Source organism: Hemitrygon akajei, chromosome 3 (genome assembly GCF_048418815.1).
Source record: "Hemitrygon akajei chromosome 3, sHemAka1.3, whole genome shotgun sequence".
Taxonomy (NCBI): domain Eukaryota; kingdom Metazoa; phylum Chordata; class Chondrichthyes; order Myliobatiformes; family Dasyatidae; genus Hemitrygon; species Hemitrygon akajei.
The window spans coordinates 198579706-198603831 of NC_133126.1; the positions used below are offsets into that span (position 1 = coordinate 198579706).

Below are 24126 nucleotides of genomic sequence, written 5' to 3' on the forward strand. Positions count from 1 at the left end.
TATTATCAAAATACATACATGTCACTACCTACTATATCAAGATTCATTTTCCTTGCAGGCATTCACAGTAAATACAGAAAACCAAAATAGAATCGATGAAAAACTGTAAACAAGACAAACAACGTGTAAAAGACAGCAAACTGTGCAAATACCAAAAGAAAAAAAAACTAAATAATAATAAACAAATCAGCAATAAACATCAAGAACATCAGATGATGAGTCCTTGTAAGTGAGTCCATAGGTTGTGAGAACATTGCAGTGTTGTGCTGAGTGAACCCTCTGGTTCAGGGACCTGATGGTTGAGGGGCAATAACTGTTCCCCAGGCTCCTGTACCTGCCCCCTGATGGTAGTAGTGAGAAGAGAGCATGGCCTGGATGGTCGGGGTCCTTGATAAAACATGATGGAATCATTTTAAGGTCAGAGGGGGATAGTTCATTGGAGATTTACAAGGCAAGTTGATTTACACAGAGTGGTGGATGCCTGGGACAGATTATCACCCGGTTTCATATGACCACTGAATGACTCCTAGTATGAGAAGGTGGACTCCTGACCTCAAAATGTACCTCATTACAACCTCATTGCTGCCTGCACTGCACATTTCTCTTAGCTGTTACGCTTTAATCTGTTATTTTGTTTTTATCCTGTAGTTTTTACCTTAATTACCATCACGATGAAATAATCTGTATGGACAGTATGCAAAAGGAAGTCTTTTCACTGTTCCTGGTACATGTCACGGAAATAAACACATTTATCAATCTGACATGAAAGAGTAAATTGTTCTGTCCTCTCTATCCTCGATTGCTTCCTACAAATTCTGAGCAATTGCAATTTTTATTTCAACATTTCCTCTCCCAATATGAAACTAAAGGCCAATTGCAATGATCCATGTCTACCGGTGAGTTCTGCTGTTTCCAGAGACGTCACTCTGCCAAACTCTTCACGTGCATTCTGACATCCCCTGCTGACAGGGATGACTAGGGATTTGTCAGTATGGAGCAGATACAACATGAGCTGCAATTTCAACAGAGTGTTCACACAAACCTGTCAAATTTTACACTATTGAAGGGTTTGTTTGTTTGTTATATTTCAGGCCTATATTTCATTAGGCATTTGAGGAGATTTGTTATGTCACTAAAGACTAGAAAATTTCTACAGATAAACCCTGGAAAACATTCCAACTGGTTGCATCTCCACCTGATAATGGAGTCACCACCGCACAGGAACAGATGAAGAGGCACAAGGCCAATTCCATCATGGACCCCTGCCTCTCCAGCATAAAGGACATCTTCAAAAGGCATTGCCTCAAGAAGGTGGCATCCAACATTAAGGATCCCCATCACACAGGCCATGCTTTTTCTTACTACTAACATCAGGGAGGAGGTACAGGAGCCCGAAGACACACATTCAGTGTTTCAGGAACAGCATTTTCTCTTCTGCCATCAGAGTTCTGAATGGACAATAAACACAAGAACTCTACCTCACTATTTTGCTCACTTTTTGCACTAGTTTAGTGTTTTAAAATATTCGTATTGTAACTTGTGTTTTTTCTTAAGGATTGCACTGTATTGTTGCCGCAGGATGTGCCAACTTTCACAACGTATTGTCAGTGATAATAATCCCTGAAACTGAACTTCAGCTTTTGGAGGGCTGTGGACTGGGCTAGACAGTGTTGGTGTGACAAATATAAGAAGTAAGATCAACGTTGGTAAGGGTTTCAGCAAGAGGCAGGATGCATCTTGGGGGTCATACTGATGGCATGGTCAGTGGTTAAACATACATCTAAAGCAGGGGATCCCAGACTTTTTTTATGCTATGGACCAATACCGTCACAGGCAAGAAGTCCATGGAACCCAGGTTGGGAACTCCTGATCTAGAGTTAGGCATATCTGGAGTAATTCATTTATTTCTGGTCGTCTATAGCAAGGATGCAGGTGTGTTAGAGAAGGGAAGAAGAAGTTTAACAAGACATTGCCTGGGCTTGAGTTACAAGGAAAGTTTGGACAGACTTAAGATTTTTTTTTAACTGGAGGAGCAGAGACTTGACAGAGTTTTAAAAGATTATAAGAGGCACAGAGTAACCGGACACTATCTTTTTCCCAGGATTGAAATATACAATACCAGTGGGCATGCATTTTAGGTGAGGGGGGAAAGTTCAAAGGAGATGTGTGGGGCAAGGTTTTTTTTAAACTGAGAGAGTGGGTGGTGCCTGGAACGCACTGCCTGGGTTGGTGGTGGAGGCGTATATGACAGAGGTGTTCCAGAGCTCTTAGAAAGGCACGCGAACGTGCAGAGAACAGGCGGACAAGTTCCTGTACGTTGTGTTGGCAGACGGGATTAGCTTAGTCATGCATTTAATTACTAGTTCCTGTGCTGTGTTCCAGGTCAAAAAGGGTGCCACGTTTAATGATGGTAAACACATAGAGAGATGGAGTGTGGGAATTGAGTTTTGATTTAATGAGAACCAAGACAAAAGGTTCAGCAGAACTAATACTTAGTTGGTGTAAATTTCCACCCATGATGGACAACATGACAGATCAGAGAGAGTGGTGGGGATAAGCAAATCACCAAACATAGAATTTACAACATTATGGCACAGCGCAAGGCCTTCAGCCCACAATATTCTGCTGACCTTTTAACCTATTCTAAGATCAATCTTAAGAGGTGGACATATGTCTCTACAAAAGGAGATGTAAGGTGTTCCTTCCCTCCACCGGCCAGCAGGACACCATTTGGCAAGGTGTAGCACCTGCCTAGCTGCCCCTCCCCACCCACCCCTGCGGGTCAGGGTCACATGAAACGATGGGAACAGCAGCTGAACTTATATTAATAAGTAATTTATTGATCCCGAGTGGGAAATTCTTTTGTTACAGCAGCAACATTTAAAACCACACTTAGCACTGAGCAGACTTAACTAATAATGAGGTACAGAATAATAATGTACACAATAATGGTTTACCGATGTGCAATAGTGGCTGTATCAGCAGCTGAAGAGCATCTCTGAGGAGTATTGATAATGGCTGCTCTCACTTGTCTTATAACGACTCTGCCCCGAAGAAGGCAATGGCAAAGCACTTCTGCAGAAAATGTGCCAAGAACAATTGCAGTCAAAGACCACGATCACTACGTCATATGATGCGGCACATAATGATGATGTCATACGGCATGGCAAATAACGATGATGATGGAGATCATTCTAACCCTTCCCAACTCCATGGCCAATCTTCATCACCCATGTCAGTGCATTCCAGGTACCCACCACTCTCTGTGTAAAAACCTACCTCTGACATCCCCCCTCACCCCATATTTTCTATCAATCACCTTAAAATGATGCCCGATCGTATTAGCCATTTCCGACCTCCAGCTGTCGACTCTATCTATGCCTCTTATCATCTTGTACACCTCTGTCAAGTCTCCTCTCATTCTTCTTTGCTTCGAAGAGGGAAAAACACAAGCTCGCTCAACCTGTCCTCATACAACATGCTCTCTAATCCCACCAGCATCCTGGCAAATCTCCTCTGCATCTTCTCTAAAACTTCTACATCCTTCCTATAATGGGGTGACTGGAACTGAACACCAAGTGTGGTCTAACCAGGGTTTTACAGGGCTGTGACATTACCTTCAGCTCGTGAACTTAATCCACTGACTAATGAAGGCCAACACACCATACACCTTCTTAACAACTTAGGTGATAATTCTGAGGGATGTATGGCCGAGATCCCTCTGTTCCTCCACTTGCTACTGCCCACAGCAGTGATGGTCACTGAGCTGGATACTTACGGTTCCTTAAAAAATCTGCTTCAATCCTTTAACATGATAGAGTGGAAGTAAAAACCGCAAAATGGTAAAAATGATTCATTACTTGGTCCGTCACCAAATACTCTCGCATATTTCTACAGATGTAGCACAGAAAGCAATCTAACTGGTTGCATCACTGTCTGCTATAGAGCACCCACTGTACAGGATCGGAAAAAGCTGCAGAAAGTTATAAACTCAGCCAGTTTTATTATTGGCACTAAGGTCCGTAGCATCGAGCATCACACACAAAATGCTGGAGGAACTCAACAGGCCAGGCTGCATCTATGGAAAAACGTACAATCAACATTTCGGCCCGAGACCCTTCGGCAGGACTGGAGATAAAAAGCTGAGGAGTAGATTTGAAAGGTGGGGAGGGGAGAGAGAAACGCCAGGCGATAGGTGAAACGTGGAGGGGGAGGGAAGAAGTAAAGAACTGTGAAGTTGATTGGCGAAAGAGACCATGGAAGAAAGAAGATGGGGGGGGGGGGGTAGAAGTACCAGAGGGAGGTGATGGGCGGACAAGGAGAGAGGGAAACGGGATAGGAAATGGTAAAGTCGGGTGTAGAGGCATTAAAACGAATCTGGAAACCATGTGGTATAAGTTGGCAGTGAAGACATGTTCCCAGAAAAGATACATGGCTGTAGTAGCAGGTCCCACTGTGATTTCCAGCATCTGCAGATTTTCCCTTGTCCATAGCATTGAGCACATCTTCAAAAAGTGATGCTTCTAAAAGGTGGCATCCATCATTAAGGACCCCCATCACCCAAGACATGCCCTCTTCTCATTGCCACCATCAAGTGAGAGGTAGAGGAGTCTGAATACACACACTCAGTGTTTCAGGAAAGGTTCTTACCCCTCTCCCCTCACCATCAGACTCCTGAATGGACAATGAACCCATGAACACTACCGATTATATTTGCTCTCTTTTTGCACAGCTTATTTAATTTTTTATATATATTTCTCATTGTAATTTGATTTAGTTTTATTATTATGTGTTACAAAGTACTGCTGTGGTATTACACTAAATTTCATTACATAGCCAGTGATATTAAACCTGACTCTGATTCTGCCCATCAAAGTTTAATTCTGACTCTGCACACATTAATTCTCACTGACAGCAAAAGTGTTTAAATTTTTAAAAAGTTGTGAAAAGCTTTCCCCACTCCTACGTGAAGCAGAGTGGAGAAGTGTCAGGTCAATGAAAGGAATCCAAGCACTGGGTGTGATTAATGAGTCACAGCAGAGAGAGGGGGGAAGAACGCGCTCTTACAAGCTGATTCACTGTGTCTATCACTGCCCAAATGCTGTATGGCCAAACTAAACTCCTGAAGCAGAGGCACGCTGAGAGGTAAGCAACGAGGCCACTACTTTAACACGATCAAAGAATGCTGTCCTTGCTCAACTGCCAACGTTACGGTCTGTCACTAGTCTGAAACACAACCCCTCTGTACGTCCAGCATAGCTTTATCCCAAACAGGGTGCCCTCTCCACCAAAAACTCTTCTACAAGCTTCATCCTAGACCTTCTCAATAAAAGATCTTTATTGTCATTACACGTAGATACAATGAAACTCTATTTGGCTTCCTCTCAGGCGATTAAACAAAGCGGTAGATAAAAACAAGACAGTAATAGAAAAGCGGTATTAAATAGATAAGTAGCAGAAAATAAGTTACAGCAGCACCAGAATGTCACAGTAATGCACAAAGTGCCGTTAGTGCAAGTGTTTGTGTCCTTGTGTGTGCTCACAGTTTCAGTCATTGTTCTGTGGGAGTGGTGTGATGGAGGCCACAGCTCTGGGGTGGAAGCTATCCCTCAGTCTATTTGTTCTGGCTTTTAGTGTCTTGAACCTTTTGCTGGACGGCAGCGGGTCAGACAGGGAGTGGCCGGGGTGTGTGGTGTCTCTGGTTATGCTGATTGCTTTCCTCCTGAGTCTGCTGGAATAGATGGTGTCCAGTCTTGGGAGCTCCATCCTGACAATTCGCTGGGCCGCCTTCACCACGCGATGCAGGTCTTGTCGCTCAGCGGCTGTGCAGCTGGCATACCACACTGTGGCGCTGTTGGTCAGGATGGTTTCAATTGTGCTTCTGTAGAAGCTAAGCAACAGCTTTTGTGGGAGTTTGGCCTGTTTCGGCTTTCTGAGGAAGAAGAGTCTTTGTTGTGCCTTTTTAACATGCAGCGAGGTGTTGGTGGTCCATGTCAGCTGTTTTGACAACATAACTCCAAGGAACTTTAGGTGTTCCACACTTTCCACTACCTCTCCATGTATATGGAGGGGGTGTGTACTCTGTCCTTTTGATCTCCTGAATTCAATGATCATCTCTTTTGTTTTAGAAGTGTTAAGGCTCAGATTGTTGTCCTTACACCACTCCATCAGATGATCCACCTCGAGCCTGTAGGCTGTTTCATCCTCGTCCAAGATCAGGCCAACCACTGTGGTATCGTCGGCAAATTTAATTATGGAGTTGGAGGTGTAGATGGGGGTGCAGTCATGTGTGAAGAGTGTGTAGAGCATAGGGCTCAGCACATAGCCCTGCTTTTTAAGATGAGGGTGGTGGAGGTGTGCTTACCAACTCTGACTTGCTGTGGTCGGTCTGTGAGAAAGTCCATGACCCATGAACACAGGGAGGAACCAAGGCCAAGAGTGTTCAGTTTGCTGACCAGTTTATAGGTTTCTCTGATCCACCCAACCCGTAACAGCACAAGACATAGGAGCAGAATTAGGCCACTTGGCCCATCAAGGTTACTCCGCTGTTCTATCATGGCTGATTTATTTCCATCCCACCAGCCTGTCCCTCTTCCCATTAACCCAAGACTCCTTTCGGCCACAAGTTCCTTGCACTTCCCACATCCAAGACTGCTTCTGCTCATCAACCACTCTCCCTTCCTACTGGGGTCCTTTTCTGTCCCACTAGCAAAGACTCCTTCTGTCCCACCAGCCGATCCCTCTTCCCACTAACCCAAGACCCCTTCCTACCCAGTTCCAACTTCACCAGCTCCTCACACTTTAGGGAAGCACAGAAACCGGAGCCTTCAGTGACAGAGTTCAATGCACGCCCAGGACCTCAGAGACTAAAATGCTACCACCCGTGTCAGAGGCCCTGCTGCCTGGATGGGAGCACGGTTTGGTGAGAATGGTCATGAAAGCCTTTGTCTGGACAGGAGCACGTTGTGGCAACTTACTGTAGTTACTGTTCTCGTCCTTTGTCCCATTGATGGTGCCATCTGGCTGCATCTGTAGGTAGAAGCCCTGTTGACTGAACAACCTCGTCACTATACCTTTCAGCTGGGGGTCTGCAGGGAAAGGAAAAACAAGGAGAGGAATGACCAATGGAGAATCACACCAATCAGAAGGGAATTCAGCCCCTCATGCTCTTACTAGCTCTTCAAAAGTACTTCCCAATTAGCTCCAAGACCTCTTTTGTTTTCTTCTTCAAGCACTTCCTTTGGAAAACTTGCTCTCAATCCATTTATACCAGGCCCTCAGACTTATAAAGCAATGTTTTTTTCCCTCAAAAATTACATGCAACCTCAATAAAGTTGATAAAATATTTGAAATATTATAACTAGCCTAGGATTAATCTATCAGGCTATCTTTCATTCATGACTCTATCTAAGAGTCTCTTAAATATCCCTAATGTATCTGCTTCCACCACCTGTTCTCTGTGTAAATAACTTAGCTCTGACACCTCCCCCATACCTTCTTCCAATCACTTGAACCCTTACCCCTGGTATTGACCATTGCCACCATGGGTAAAACATGCTGGTTGTCCAAACTCCAATCTGTCTTATCATCTGGTACACTTCTATCAAGTTGCCTCTCTTCCTCACTCAAACTGTCCTCACAACACACCCTCTCTAATCCTGGCAGCATCCTGGTAAATCTCCTCTGCACCCTCTCTAAAGCTTCCACATCCTTCTGATAATGAGGTGGCCAGAACTGAGCGCAGTATTCCAAGTCCGGTCTAATCAGAGTTTTATGGAGCTGCAGCATTACCTTGCGGTTCTTGGAATCAATCCCCGACTAACGAAGGCCAGAACACCGTAGGCCATCTTAATCACCCTATCGGCACGGCAACAGGCGCTGCAGCCCAACTCATCCATGCTAACCATGTTGATAATTGAGCTAGTCCCCTTTATCTGTGCTTGGCCCATATCCCTTGAAGCCTTTTTTATTCACGTGCATGTATAAATACTTCTTAAATGTCATCATCGTACCCACCTTTGCCAGAAACCCACTACTCCCTGTGTGAGGAAGCTGCTTCTCAGGTTCCTTTTCATTCATTTCCCTCTAATCTTAAGTCTATGGCTTCTACTTTTGGACTCCCCTACTCTGGAGAAAAGACTGTAACCCTTCACCTTATCTATGTCCTTCATGTCTGTATAACCCTGTACAATGTAATCTCTCAGCCTCCTATGCTGAAGGGAAGCGTAGAGTATCTGAGACTATCCAGCCACTCCTTAGAACGCACAGTACAAGCCCTTTGGCCCATATGTTGTGCCTACCATTGAACCCACTCCAACAGCAATCTAACCCTTCCCTCCCACTTTCCTTTCATCCATGTGTCTATCTAAGGGTCTCTTAAATGTCTGTCATTTATCTGCATCTACCAACACACCCGGCAAAAACCTTCCTACACTTAAATCATGCCCCTCGTGTTGTCCATCGTGACCCTGGGGGCAGCATCTCTGACTGTCCACTGGAACTCTGCCTTCGGTCATCTTGAACACCTCCATCAAGTCACCTCTCATCCTCCTTCACTGCAAAGAGAAAAGCCCTGACTCGCTTAACTGATCCTCATAACAAACGCTTCTAATCCTGTCAGCATCATCTGCACCCTCTCTAAAGCTTCTACGTTCTTCCCATAATGATGGGATCCTCATGGACTCCTGGGGCAATACAGCATGGAATCAGATCTTTCAGCCCATTTAGTCCATGCCTGCTTGAGCTAGTTGCCTTTGCCCTATATCCCTCACAGCCAACCTGGGGCCCACGGACCCCTTGATTAACGGTAGAGGTCCATGATATGAAAGAGGTTGAGAACCCCTGCTGGAAACCTTTCTTTTCTATGTACATGTCCAGCCCCAGTAACACCCTTTCTGAACTTTTTTTGCACTCTCTGTGGCATAGTGACACGGACCAGCAAGTTAAATGAGATTTCTTAGAGGAGAGCAGTTCCATACCCCTCCCTCCTCTGTGCAGGTGGAACACTAGTGATAAGTCCAAAGCTTAAATGAAACCTCATCAGCTTGCATAGGTTCAAACCTAGCTTGTTAAATTCCATGTAACATGTCCTCCTTGCCCCTACCTCTGCCAATATACTGCATCCAACCTCACAACCACTCTCCCCCAGAGAGAAAAAAACATGCGAGAGAAGGAAAGTTCACTCACCTGCACAAACTGCTTATCGTGACAGCCCATCGTTTTGGAATAGAGAGAAGAGAAACACTGAATTAGTACGATATGGACGCTGAAAACCTGAAACAAAAAAACCCTGAAAATGCAGGAAACAACCGGGGGGTTGGGCAGCCTCTGCGGAAGATGAAACAGAGCTAATGTTTCAGATCAAAGAACTGGGAGGGTGCAAGAACAAATTTATTTTAATTTAAATTGTTTCCTCTCAGATTCTGATTCTTCTCCTTCCCAGTTCTGATCAATCATGACCAACTGAGAATTCCCTGCTTTTCCTGTTTTTATTGTATGGAAACAGAGCTGTGTGTGTGTGGGGCCAGGAGTAGACAGCAATCATGCAAAAGTGAGATTCCTCCCTACTGCCTTTGAGTCGCATAACCTGGAGCAAGGGGGAAGGGTTAATTGGGAGGGGGAAGAATCAGGTTGATGACAGCATTCGTGGCTGCACAGCCGGGTTCTGATAAAAGTCAGTCCCAGATGCACAAGCACATACGCTCTGTAGCCACTGCGTGTTTGTTCGTGGCCTTTTGCTGCTGTATTCCATTTTCTTCAAGGTTCGATGTGTCGTGCATTCAGAGATGCTCTTCTGCACTCTACTGTTGTAATGTGTGGTTATTTGAGTTACTGTCACCTTCCTGTCAGCTTGAACCAGTCTGGCCATTCTCCGCTGAACTCTCATTAACAAGACATTTTCACCCACAGAACTGATGCTCACTGGAAACACAAAGTACACTGCAGATGCTGTGGTCAAATCAACACGTACAAAAGCTGGATGAACTCAGCAGGTCGAGCAGCATCCGTTGAAATGAGCAGTCAACGTTTCGGGCCGAGAGCCTTCGTCAGGACTGAATAAGGATGGAGCAGGGGCCTTGTAAAGAAGGTGGGGGGAGGGTGGAATGTGCCAGGAGAAAAACCAATCAGAGGAAAGATCAAGGGGTGGGGGAGGGGAAGCAGGGAGGGGATAGGCAGGAGAGGTGAAGAACGAATGCAAGGGGAAAGCACTATGGGTAGTAGAAGACGGCAGAATCATGAGAGAGGTGATAGGCAGCTAGAAGAGGAGGCAGAGTGAAAGTGGGATGGTGGAAGGGATTTTTTTTGTTTTTCACATGGTTCTCTTTAAATTCAAGAGACTGTTATGCATGAAAATCTCAAGAGATCAGCAGTTTCTGAGATACACAAACCACCCCATCTGGCACCAACAATCATTCCACAAAGTCACTTAGATCACATTTCTTCCCCGTTCTGATACTTGGCCTGAACAACAACTCAGCCCCCTGACCAGGTCTGCATGATTTTATGCAATGACTTTTTGCTACATAATTGTCTGATTAGATATTTGATTAACAATTAGGTGTACCTGATAAATTAGCTACTAAGATTAAAAGCAATGTGTTGGTGGACAACACATGACGTCCCATGTCTGCTCAAAAATTCAAACACCTCTCTGCTTGAGAAGTTCCAGTTCTCATTTATAAATACCATTAACTATTTGTCCTGGACCAGCCACAGAGATACTTTGGTAAGAGAGCACTACTTCTTCAGAAGGCTAAGGAAACTCCGCACGTCCCCAACTACCCTTGCAAACGTTTACAGGTGCATCACAGAATGCATCTGACGTGGATGCATAACAGTTTGGCATGACATGACCGCATGAAACTCCAGAGAGTTGTGGACACAGCCCAGCGCATCACAGAAACCAGCCTCCCCTCCATGGACTCTGTCCACACTTCCCATTGGCTCGGTAAAACAGTCATCAAAATAAATGTGTGGGGTCTTTGATGGCTCTGGGCTGGTACTCACTGGAATTCAGAGAATGAGGGAGGAATCTCATTGACCCCTATCAAATGTTGAAAGGCCTTGATAAAGTAGATGTGGGGAGGACGTTTCCTTTGGTGGGGGTTTCTAACACCAGAAGACACAGCCTCAGAATAGAGGAATATCCATTTGAAACAGAAATGAGGAGGAATTTCTTTAGCCAGAGGATGGTGAATCAATGGAATTCATTGCTATGGAATTTGTGGACGTTAAGTCATTGGGTATATTAAGGGAGAGGTTGAAAGACTGTAAGACAAAGGAGCAGAAGTCGGCCATTCGGCCCATCGAGTCTGCTCCACCATTTTATCATGAGCTGATCCATTCTCCCAATTAATTCCACTCCCCCATCTTTTCACCATAACCGTTGATGCCCTGGCTACTCAGTTACCTATCAATCTCTGCCTTAAATACACCCAATGACTTGGCCTCCACTGCCACCCATGGCAACAAATTCCATAGATTCACCACCCTCTGGCTAAAAGAATTCTTCGCATCTCTGTTCTGAATGGGCACCCTTCAATCCTTAAGGAATCCTTAATCATCCAGAAAATTCCTGATTAATCAGGGCAATAAGGGATACAGGGAGAAGGCAGAAAATTGGGGCTGAGAGGGAAATGGATTAGCCATGATGAAACGGTGGAGTAGACTTGATGGGCCAAATGGCCTAATTCTGCTCCAACATCTTATGGTCAAATGGTCTTAAATACCCCACCCATCCCAAATATTTTCTCTTCTCCCCCATCCCACTGGGCAGAAAACACAAAAGTCTGAAAATATGCACAACAAGGCTCAAGGACAGCTTCTACCCCGATGTTATCATAGAAAAATAGAAAGCCTACAGCACAATACAGGCCCTTCGGCCCACAAAGTTGTGCCAAACATGTCCCTACCTCAGAAATTACTAGGCTTACCTATAGCCCTCTATTTTACTAAGCTCTACGTACCTATCCAAAAGTCTCTTAAAAGACCCCATCGCATCTGCCTCCACCACTGTTGCTGGCAGCCTATTCCACGCACTCACCACTCTCTGAGTAAAAAACTTACTCCTGACATCTCCTTTGTACCTACTCCCCAGCACCTTAAACCTGTGCCCTCTTGTGGCAACCATTTCAGCCCTGGGAAAAAGCCTCTGACTATCCACGTGATCTTATCAAACATTTGGATGGAGTTTGTGTACAGTAAGATGGAGTCTGGATCTCCCGATGGTCCTCACTGTGACCCTTCACCTTATTGACTGCCTGCACACCACTTTCTCTGCAATTGTAACACCTCATTCCAAATCCTGTGGTCTTTTTCCTCTTGAATTGTCTGAAATGATCCGTCTGGATGACATTCAGACAGAAGCTTGTCACTAGATCTTAGTGACAGTTAATCCCTGTACCCAAGTACCGGTAATCCCGAAAAAGCCACAAACACAGGGGCTGTTTGTGGACACTGACCAGAGTCGGCATTTTGGACACAGAGACACAGTGCCTAGTTTTCACCGACGCTCATGAGGATTAGCAAGTTGTTGGCCGGCTGGTAGTGTAGTGGTCTCAGCACTAGATTTCAAGGCCCGGGTTCCAACCTGGGTAGCGTGGAACAAAGGGCTGGCAATCTACTTCCGCATCTTGCCATGAAACCCTCTGGACCCTACGGTCCATGAAGTCACGAAGAGTTGGACACGACTAACGACTGAACAACAACAAAGTTGTTGGTATGCTCTGTTGGCACCAGAGGATAACAACACTGGCAGGCTGCCCTCAGCACACACTGACTGCATTGGCTGTTGACCCAGACCACATATTTCACTATGTTTCGATGTACATGGGACAAATAAAGCTAATCTTTTTTTTTCTTTTAAAACCATCAGGTTCTGAACCGAGCTGCACAACTTTATCCTACCTGGCAACTGAACTCTACGGACCACCTCTTGTACGACCATGGACTTGTCTCTGTCTGCGTCTTCTTGCTTTAATGTCTTGTTTTACACCATCTCTTTCTTCACTGCCATATAGTTCATGTATAATTGATGTTCCTTGTGTTGTCTGTGTGCCTGTGATGTTACTACAAGCTTTTCTTTGTATCTGTACCTCACAGTCACTGTACATGACAGTAAGTGACTGCGCTGCCTTCTTGCAAGTAATGCTCGTTGTGGTTAAGGAGCCTTGCACCTTCCGCATCCTTAACTGCCAGCTCAGATGCCACACACGCTGACAGGGCTGTTGAGAAGGTGCACGGTGTGTTGGCCTTCATTAGTCGGGGGATTGCGTTCAAGTTCCGCGAGGCAAAGTTCAAAGTAAATTTATTATCAAAGTACACACCTGTCACCATATACTACCGAGAGATTAATTTCCTTACAGGCATTCACGGTAAATGTAAAAAAATACAATAGAATCAATGAAAAGCAAGACTGACAACTAACCAATGAGCAAATACAAAAAGCAAAAACAAAATAAGCATTAATTATCGAGAAAATGAGATGAAGAGTACTTGAAAGTGAATTAATAGATTTGGGGCAATCATAGTGTTGGGGCAAGTGAAGTTGAGTGAAGTTTCCCCTATGGTTTGAGAGCCTGATGGCTGAGGAGTAATTACTGTTCCTGAACCTGGCGGTGAGAGCCCTGAGGCGTTTTCCTGACAGTAAGGTCTGGATGGTGGGGGTCCTTGACGCTGGATGCCGCTTTCCTGCGACAGCGCTCCTTGTAGATCTGCTCAGTGGTGGGAAGGGCTTTATCTGGGTCAATCCTCTAAATTTTGTAGGGTTTTCCGTCCAAGGGCATTGGTATTTCCATACCAGGCTACGATGCAGTCAGTTAATATACTCCTAACCACACATCCATAGAAGTTTGTCAAAGTTTTAGACGACAGGATGACATTGCACATCTTCGCAAACTTGTAAGAAAGTACCTTCAGTATCTTCTTTGTAATGGCATTTACGTACTGAACTCGGGAACGATAATACCCAGGAATTTAAGTTGCTGATCCGCTCCCCCGATGAGGACTGGCTTCCTCCTCCGGAAGTCAGGAGTCAGCTCCCTGGTCTCGCTGACATTGAGTGAGAGGCTGTTGCTATTTTGCCACTCGGACCAGATTTTTAATCTCCCTCCTATAGGCTGATCTGTCACCACCTTAGAATGAGCCAACAACAGCGGTGTCATCGGCAAACCCAAATATGGCATTGGAGCCTCACAGGCAGAAGTGTACAGTGAGTAGAGCAGGGGACTAAGCACACAGCCTTGAGGTGCTCCTGGGCTGATGGAGGTCGTGGAGTTGATGCTGTTGCCTGGGGGACAGCAAGTGAGCAAGTCGAGGATCCAGTTGCCCAAGGAGCTACTGACGTGAAGGTCTTGGAGCATACTAATTAGCACTGTTATATACAGACCTTGACAATAAATCAGCTTTGAACGTTGGATTGTGCTGACTAGTTCGCTTCTCTACTGCGGTGTTGATCGCCCAACACGCAAACAGGTTTCTGCTCCGCTGACAACTACTGAACATCCGCTTACAGTCCAGTCGCCGCCTGCAGTTTGGGATGTGGGAGGAAGCCGGAGCAGATCCCTGTGATCACCGGGAGAATGCAGGAGGATGTGAGCACAGGCGGACTGATCGATGCGTTTGCAATTAACATGAAAATATCTTTTCATTTAGCATGCAGAGTAGGTCCTTCTGGCCCATTGAGTCACACCACCACAGCAACCCCCAACAAACCCTAACCTAATCACAGGATAATTTACAATGACCAATTAACATACCCGTTACTGCTTTGGACTGTGGGTTGGAAACTGGAGGACCCAGAGAAAACCCACAAGCGTTCCACGGGGAAGCCTGAGAAATGGCACCGGGATTGAACTCTGAACTCTGGAACGCCCTGAGTTGTAGCACATTGCACATGGCGCCCTAAATATGTGGTGTTGTGGCCAGCAAGGGTGGCTGCCTAATGCCACAGCAGGATGCAGCTCAAATGGGAAGCTGTGCGGAGTGTTGGTAGACAGGAATTACTCCCGACCACAGTGAGGTGATGCACTTGCAGAGTACAATTAAGGTTAGGACATTTACAGTAAATGAAAATTGGTAAATTGATTTATTACTGGCATTTGTAGCAAGGTAGAATTAAAAACCTGTCTTGCACCCCATTCATATCGATCATTTAATTACAACACCACACTGTGGTGCAGAATAAAGTGCTTTTCCCCTCCACTTGTTTAGAGATACAGCAGCGTATCAGACCCACCGTTCAATGAGCTCGCGCCCCCCAATTATACCTGTGTGACCAGTTAGCCCACTGACCTAAATGACATTGGACTGTGGGAGGAAACCCACATGGTCACGGGCAGAACATACAAACTCCTTATAGACAGCGGCAGGAATTGAACCTGGGCCGCTGGCATTATAAATCACTATGCTACCAGGCCACTCTATTATTACATCCATGTGACCAACTGCACATCTTTGGAATGTGGGAGGAAACCCACGTGGTCACAGGAAGAACGTACAAACCCCTTAAAGACAGCGGCAGGAATCAAACCAGTAGCTACACTACTGTGCCAAAAGGGCTCGACCAAATGACCCCACTACCTTCTGGCCCAACGAAACCCTTGTGACCATGTGATCAATTAACCTATTGACCTGCGTGCCTTTGGACTGTGGGGGAAAACCGGAACACCTGGAGGGAATGTCCACGCAGTCACAAGGAGAACATACAAAGTCTTTAAAGACAGTGACGGAATGGAACCTGGAATTAGCGCTGGAATGGCGTTGCACGCTACAGGAGAGTTAATGAACAGAGAACCCTTTGGGTCCAAGTCCACAATCCCCTGAAAGTGGCAACACGGTGAAAAACTTTCAGGGCACAGGACATAAGATTTTGATATTATTTTGTCAATTTACAAAAAATATGCAAGTAAGACTTAGGAGCAGAATTGGGTCCTTTGGCCCAAGTCTGCTCTGTCATTCCGTCATGGCTGATTTTTATTACTCTCAACCCATTCTCCTGCCTTCTCCCCGTAATCATTGACACCATTACTAATCAAGAACCAATCAGCCTCCACTTTAAATATACCCAATGACTTGGCCTCCACAGCCGTCTGTGGCAATGAATTCCGTAGATTCACCACCCTCTGGCTAAAGAAATTCATCCTAAATGTAGCGCTGTAACACAAAACATGCTGGATTATCTACCTGCCAACCAATATTATCAGTGGCACTCATTAACGTGAAGATCCTGGGCTTTGGCAACTGAACTAACAAGTCAGCACGGACACCATTTGGCACGAAAGCCCCCTCAAAGAGTCGCCCCCCGCCCTTTAACAGCTAATGCAACAGCTATAATGAAACTGAAGAGAACAAACCTTCCGTTATATCAAATTAATATTTCAACCTGAGTAAACAGTTGAAAACAAACACCATCTGTTGATGTTTGTTCAGCAAAGTAACATCTTGGGACAGGAACTACTAGTACAACTTTGCCAGGAAGTTGGTTGCTTGTAGATGTCTGCACATTGTTCACAACTTTATGCTGAAGGAAAGGTCAAGGAGAGATGGATGCGAAAGGTCTGACAGGGAGAGAACAACTTCTGACTGTATCCTAACTGTTTATTTGTCTTTCTGCGTTATCGTTTCAGTACAGTTTGTGATTATTCTCCTCCCTCAATCTGTCCTATTGAACCTGTCCACAACCCTCTCGATTAATAGCGCCAAAGACAACTTGCCACCATACCATGGAGGCAGAAAGGAGGACCCTGGGGTGCGATAGAGAAGATGGCCAAGGACTTTCGTTGCTGCCCTAAAACGGCAGGAGGCCTAACCTCCTGTAAATAAGCAGAGAAAGATGCAAACTGTGTTTGTAAGTACACTCGTTGGCCTCTTTGGTCTCACCCCCTCAGAGATGTTTCAGCTTCAGGTCTCCAGTCTCTTGTACATTACAGCTCTCAATATTTTACCCATGAAAGGATGTTTTGCACCTGAAATCTCTGTCAGAACTGGGAAACAGAGAAAATCAGGTTAGTTTTCACAGAAGGTTAGGGAGCGATGGGTAGAACAAAGGAATTGTCCCTGATAGGGTTAGAACAAATGTATCTTTGTTTGTGTAATGTGTTGTTAATCGAGAGAGTGAGGTACATGTCCAGTAGGACAGATTGAGGGAACAGAAAAAGAGAAACACAGCACCTGAACGATAACAGTCAGAAGTTTGAGGAGACTAAGGAAAACGAGGATCCTCCCTTCCATTCTCGTCATATTCTACTGGAACGCCATCGAGTGTGCCCTGACCAGTGGCATCACCATCTGGGATGGGATTTACAATGCAGATCGCAAGACCCTGCAGCAACAGACCTGCTGAAATAATCACCGGGGTCTCTCTTTCCCCAACCCCCCCACGTTCAGGACATACAGTATACCAGAAGCATTGCTCACACAGTGCTACCAGCATCGTCAAAACCCTTCCCACGACATCCAACTGTCATGCAGAAGGTACCAGAAGTGTCAGGCTAGCTAACAGCTTCTTCCTCCAGGCTGTTAAGACTTCCTAATTCTAACACCCTGCCGCTGGCCAACACACATACACACCCGTTCTGAATGCCCTGACACCACCCACCCCCACAACTCACAGACACACTCTCGTCCCGCACTGGTCTCCTTTCGTCTTTTATTGCTGCTGTTTCACACATTTATATGATTGTTTGTTTTACTATAATCATGTCAGTAGCATTCTACTGTCTTATATAACACATTGCAGTTTATGTCAACCTGTCATTCTTCAGGCCACGCTCTCCGGGACCTGTGTTAATATTTAGTGACTGGATTTGATTTACTGACATAGGCTCACCTGCCCAGCAAAGCAATCCCCAATTTAATCTTAACCTAATCACAAGACAACTTACAATGACCAATCAACACATCTTTGGACTGTGGGAGGAAACCAGAGCACCCGGAGGAAACGTACAAACGTACAAACTCCTTACAGACAGCGGTGGGAATTGAACCCGGGTTGCTGATACGTAAAACATTGTGCTAACGTCTACACTACCATGCCGCTCCAAAAATGTGCTGGATCGCAACTACGTGTACATTGTTTTGTACCCTGGTCCCAGCAGAACAATGTTTCATTTAGCGGTATACACATGTACAGGTAAATGACAATTAAATCCAATGGCAGAGCAGGCTTGATGGGCTGAATGGCCTTATTCTGCCCCAATGTCTTAAGGTCCTAACTGCAGAATCTCTTCTAACCTGCCTATGAGCACTTCTCACTGGTCTGACACATTCTCTGATGAACTAATGTTAAATATAGATGAAACCGCTTCCCCAAAACCATGTACACAGCTGAAAGGACAATAAAGTTGAACTGCAACTTGAACAGTTCTGATACAGACCTAACTGAAACTGGGGTCAGTTTTTTCCCCTTTTGTTCCACTCATCCCTCCTGGATCTTTTCTGTCACTGGAATCTAATCTGGTGAATTTGATTATTATTGTCACGTACTGTGAACTCCATCCATAAAGATCATTTCATTACACAGGGCATTGAGGTATTAACAGGTAAAACATGATGCAGAATAACGTGTTACAGTGACAGAGAAAGTGCAGTGCAGGCAGACATAAGGTACAAGGTCATAACAAGGTAGACTGTGACGTCAAGAGTGCATCAGATTGTACTGGGGGCTCGAGGATCATAGGGGTCTCCCACCATCCATCAGGGTCGTTTATTAACAGCGCTGCATACGCAGGGTCCCACCCATCCATCCAGCATCCTCTTTGACTTTCCACCATCAGGCAGGAGGCTCCGATGCACAAAGACAAGAACGGTCAGGATGGGAAACAGTTTCTTTCCTCAGGCCATTAGGGTTCTGAACTCCCTGCCGCATCACTTTCGAAATGTCACCGGTTAATCTGTTGCACCCTGCAGTATTTAATGGATGCATTTTACTTCATTTATGCGTAATTCATCTGTAGATTTTACCCTTACTTTTCAAAGTTATTGCGTGTAACACGTGCGTTATGTGTACTGCTGTGCTTTACACCCAGTGCCGGAGAAACACTGTCTCATTTGACGGTGTACGTGTATATAGTTAAATGACAATAAGCTTGACTTTAATAGTCTGATAGCAGCGGGCTAGAAGCTGTCCTTGAGCTTGGTGGTACGTACCTTTGGGAGAGGGAATGTGGTGGGGTATTTGATCTTGCTGGCAGCTTTACTGAGGCAGTGAGAAGTGTGGACAGAGTCCATGGAGGGGAGGCTGGTTTCTGTGATGTGCTGAACTGTGTCCACAATTCTCTGCAGTTTCTTGAGTTCTCAGGCCCAACCGACCCATGTTAAAACCAGCTTCACTGTCTTCCCCTCACCTTTCTCCGCACCTTCTCTCAGGTGATTTTTCCCAGTGGCCACACATTCTAACTCTGCTTCCCATTCCCATTCCGACATGTCAGTCCGTGGCCTCCTCTATGGCCATGATGAGGCCACTCTCAGGCTGGAGGAGCAACACCTCATATCCCATCTGGTTATTCTCCAACTAGTTCGACTTCTCTAACTTCCAGTAAATTCTCCTCCCCCCCCTTTTTCATTCCCCATTTAGTCTCCTCTCTTACCCCCTCTTCTTCTCACTTGCCCATTACCTCCCTCTGTGCCCCTCCTCCTTCCTTTTCTCCCATGGTCCACTCTCCTCTCCTATCTGATTCCTTCTTTTACAGCCCTTTACCTCTTCCACCTGTCACCTCCCAGCTTCACACTTCATCCTCCCTCCCCCACCGACCCACCTTCCCCTCACCCGATCTCACCTATCACCTGCCAGCTTGTACTCTTTCCCCTGTCCCTATCTTTTCATTCTGGCATCTCCCCCCTTCCCGTCCAGTCCTGATGAAGGGTCTCGGCCTGAAGCATCGACTCCAGCCTGACCTGCAGAGTTCCTCCAGCATTATGTGTGTGTTACACTGGATTTCCAGCGTCTGCAGAATCGTGCTTTTCTCTCTTTTGCAGTTCTGACGAAGGGTTCTGAACCTGAAACCTTAACAAACTCTCTTTCCACAGATCCTACCTGCCCTACTGAGTACTTCCTGCATTTTGTTCTTTATTTTCGATTTCAGCATTTAGATTTCCATTGAATATAGTGTGGTCACTCGAGTGCAATGTTCTCCTAAGAGGTTGTCTATTGGTATGTTCCCATGTGGCTGTGGTGGCCAGTCTGGGATGTGCAGTAGAGAACGCCTGTCTGTGACTTTGTTTAACGTGGGGAGGCTGGTGCACGGACAGCCCTTGACGGATCAGGGTCGGGGTCCAGTGGCATGGCATGCAAGACGACTAAGGTCACTTCGCTGGTGCAGCCTTCCTTCGTGTTCACTATTGTTGTGTTGTCGTCTCCCCCCCCCCCCCAGCTCCACGGTCGTGGTTGGATTGCTCCTTCTCTGGAACCTCCTCCTTGACCTCACCAGCATGGGGGACCCTACCAGGAGCTCATCTCTCAGGATCCCAGGAGCCTCTCCACCACGGCAACGTGCTGATCCTTGGAGAAGGATTACCTACCACAGGTGTGTTGTTCCTAGGGTATGAAGCTCCAATGCCCAGTGCGCTGCTTACTCAGATTAATCAACGAACGAAACTCATCACCGAACTCTGGATCCGGGGAGTCACTGCCTCCCTCTGCAACTGAGTCCACGACTTCCTGAGCAACAGACCACAACCAGTGAGGATACACAGCAACAAGTCTGCCACGATTATCCATGACACGCTGTGTCCTCAGCCCCTACTCTACTCCCTGTACTCACGACTGCATGGCCAGATTCTGCCCTAACTCCATCTACCTTTTTGCAGATGATACCACTGCAGTGGGCCATATCTCAACTAACGATGAGCAGGAGCACAGGAAGGAAGTGGAGAGTCTAGTAACCTGATGTTATGGCAACAGCATTTGCTACAACGCCAACAAGCAAAAGGACATTGACTTCAGGAAGATGGGGGAAGGGGACAGTGGTGCACGCGCTCCTGTCTACTCGCTGAGGTTGAGGGTTGAGAGCTTCAATGCCCAGGCGTGCTCGTGCCTGGGAATGTTCACTGCAGAATGAAACGGCAGAGTTGTGGACACAGCTCAGCATATCACAGGAACCAGCCTCCCCTCCACGGACTCTGTTTACACATCTCACAGCATCATCGAGAGCCCACCACCCTGGGCACTCCCTCTTCTCCCCTCTCCCATCGGGCAGAAGATACAAAAGCCTGAAGGTACGAACCACCAAGCTAAAGGACAACGTCTACCCTTTTATCAGGCTCTCGAATGAACTCTTGTACGGCAAGAAAAGCAAGAAAGAGGGATTAGTGTTATTTGTCACATTTACATCAAAATATAGAGCAAGAAGCTTCAAGGACCAACACAGTCTGGGGGCAACCTGGAAATGTCACAACACTTCCGGCACGGACACGGCATTCTGTAAAAAATGAAACCAGAAACTCACAATCTATCACTTGATCATTTATTTGCACTGCACTTTCTCAGTATCATTTACACTTTATCAATCTGCAGGTGAGGAAAGCAAATGCAATGTTAGCATTCGTTTCAGGAGAACTGCAACAGAAAAGCAATGAGGCTTCACAAGGCATTGGCCAGGCCGCACTTGGAGCAGTTTCGGGCCCCTCATCTAAGAAAGGATGTACTGACGTTGGAGTGGTTCTGGTGGAGATTCACGAGGATGAATGGAAGGGTTAACAAATGAGGAGTATTTGAAGACTCGGGGCTTGTACTCACTCGAGTTTAGAAGAACGTTGGGGTGGGGGGTGGGGTCCTCACTGCAGCCTAATGAATATGAAAGGTCTCAGTAGAGTGGACGTGAAGAGGATGGTTCCAACAGCCGAAAAGCCTCGGATCAGGAGGCACAGCCTCAGAACAGAAGGACGTCCCATCAGAACAGAGATGAGGATGAATTTCTTTAGCCAGAGCTGGTGAAGCTGGAATTTATTGCCACAGCAGTGGACGTCAAGCCTTTGGATACATGGATTAAAAAGGTTACCGGGTGAAGGCAAGAAAATGGGGTTGACAGGGATAATAAATCAGCCACGATGAAATGGTACAGCAGACTCGATGGACTGAATGGCCTAATTCTGCTCCAATGTCTTATGGTTTTTATTCTGCACTGTAACTGTTTTACCTTATTCTACCTCAATGCTCTGTGTAGTGATCGGATCTGTAGGAACAGTGTACGAGACAAGCTTTTCACTGTATCTCAGTACACGTGACGATAACAAACCAAATTCAATTCCATGATCTTCCAGCAGATGATGATTAAGAGAGCACACAGATAATGTGTTAGATCTTGCAGGGAAATGAGGAATGTAGCTGTCAGAGTTGCCTATGACAACTCTGGTGATGCATTTTTCATTCAGCAATGCGAGGAAGTGTTAATTTGAGCTCTACAGCGCCTTGACACTTCAGCAGCATCACCTTGTTTTGAGAAAAAGAAATTCCTGTCACCATTGGTAACACCAAGATTTTAACTCAGTCTATCCCAGAGGATACAGCTTCAGAATAGAGAGACGTCCATTTAGAACAGAGATGACAATAGACAGTAGGTGCAGGAGTAGGCCATTTGGCCCTTCTAGCCAGCACCGCCATTCACTGTGATCATGGCTGATCATACCCAATCAGTACTCCGTTCCTGCCCTCTCCCCATATCCCTTGACCCCGCTATCTGTAAGAGCTCTATCTAACTCTCTCTTGAATGCATCCAGAGACTTGGCCTCCACTGCCTTCTGGGGCAGAGCATTCCACATATCCACCACTCTCTGGGTGAAAAAGTTTTTCCGCATCTCTGTTCTAAATGGCCTACCCCTTATTCTTAAACTGTGGCCTCTAGTTCTGGATTCACCCATCAGCGGGAACATGCTTCCTGCCTCCAGCGTGTCCAATCCCTTAATAATCTTATATGTTTCAATCAGATCCCCTCTCATCCTTCTAAATTCCAGTGTATACAAGCCCAGTCGCTCCAATCTTTCAACATATGACAGTCCCGCCATTCTGGGAATTAACCTTGTGAACCTACGCTGCACTCTCTCAATAGCAAGAATGTCCTTCCTCAAATTTGGAGACCAAAACTGCACACAATGAGGAGGAATTTCTTTAGCCAGAGAGTGGTGAATCTGTGGAATTCATTGCCACAGACAGCTGAGGATGCAAAATCATTGGGTATATTTAAACCACAGGTTAATGGGTTCTTAATTAGTCAGGGTGTCAAAGGTTACGGGCAGAAGGCAGGAGAATGGGGTTGAGAGGGATAATAAATCAGCCATGATGGAATGGAGAATCAGACTCAATGGGCTGAATGGCCTAAATCTGCTCCTATGTCTTATAGTCTATATCAGCAGGAACAGGGGAGATGTAGGTAGGATGGCAGAGCTACACCCTGTCCATTTGGCGTGGAGCATGAAGACTGAGAACTGGGCTGGGGAACTAACCTGATAGAACAACTCTCCCATCATGGATCATGTAGCCTATTTTACCTGTCTACTTTTTCTATAGAAAATTTATCAATCCCAATATGAACAACACAGAAAGCACTGCAGTAACTCGGCGGGTCAGGTGGACAAAGACTAGAAGACATAAGACTTAGGAGCAGAATTAAACCGACTGAGTCAGCTCCATCATCAATGAAATGAACAGTTGATGTTTTTGGCCGAGACCCTTCAGCAGAATGAAACTAAATGACAATTGACTCATGATCCTATGAAGGGCCTCGGTCAGAAACAACGACTGATAATTCCCCTCTGTAGATGCCGTGGGACCTGCTGGGTTCCTCCAGCATTTTGTGTGTTGCTGAAGATTTCCAGTATCTGCACAATCTCTTGAGTTTACGATACGGATTTGCTTTAATTTGGCTTCGTGTTTGGCACAGTCATAGTGGGCTGAAGTCTTGTTCTTAAAAGGCCACAGGATGTAGGAGCAGTATTAGGCCATTCAGCCCATCTAGTTTTCTCCACCATTCCATCATGGTTGATTTGCATCCCTCTCAACACCATTCTCCTGCCTTCTCCCTGTAACCTTTGAAATCTTTACTATTCTAGAACCTATCAACCTCTGCTTTAAATATACCCAATGACACAGCCATCCATAGCAATGAATTCCACAAATCCACCACCCTCCGGCGA

The 24126-nt window shown here is 45.8% G+C and overlaps 1 protein-coding gene across 4 annotated transcripts in view; it reads right to left on the bottom strand.

Annotated features, from left to right (window-relative positions):
* The window catches only part of LOC140725782 (fibroblast growth factor 12), a 386213-nt gene that overhangs the window by 124632 nt on the left and 237455 nt on the right, over positions 1–24126 (bottom strand). For 2 of the 4 annotated variants that reach the window (XM_073041684.1, XM_073041683.1), the window contains exon 2: positions 6978–7088. The exons of 1 other annotated variant lie outside the window; for it this stretch is intronic. In XM_073041684.1, the coding sequence (XP_072897785.1) occupies positions 6978–7088 (111 nt within the window). Of the gene's footprint in view, positions 1–6977; positions 7089–9186; positions 9220–24126 lie in introns of those variants that run through there. One more of the 4 variants, XM_073041685.1, reaches the window with a different exon arrangement.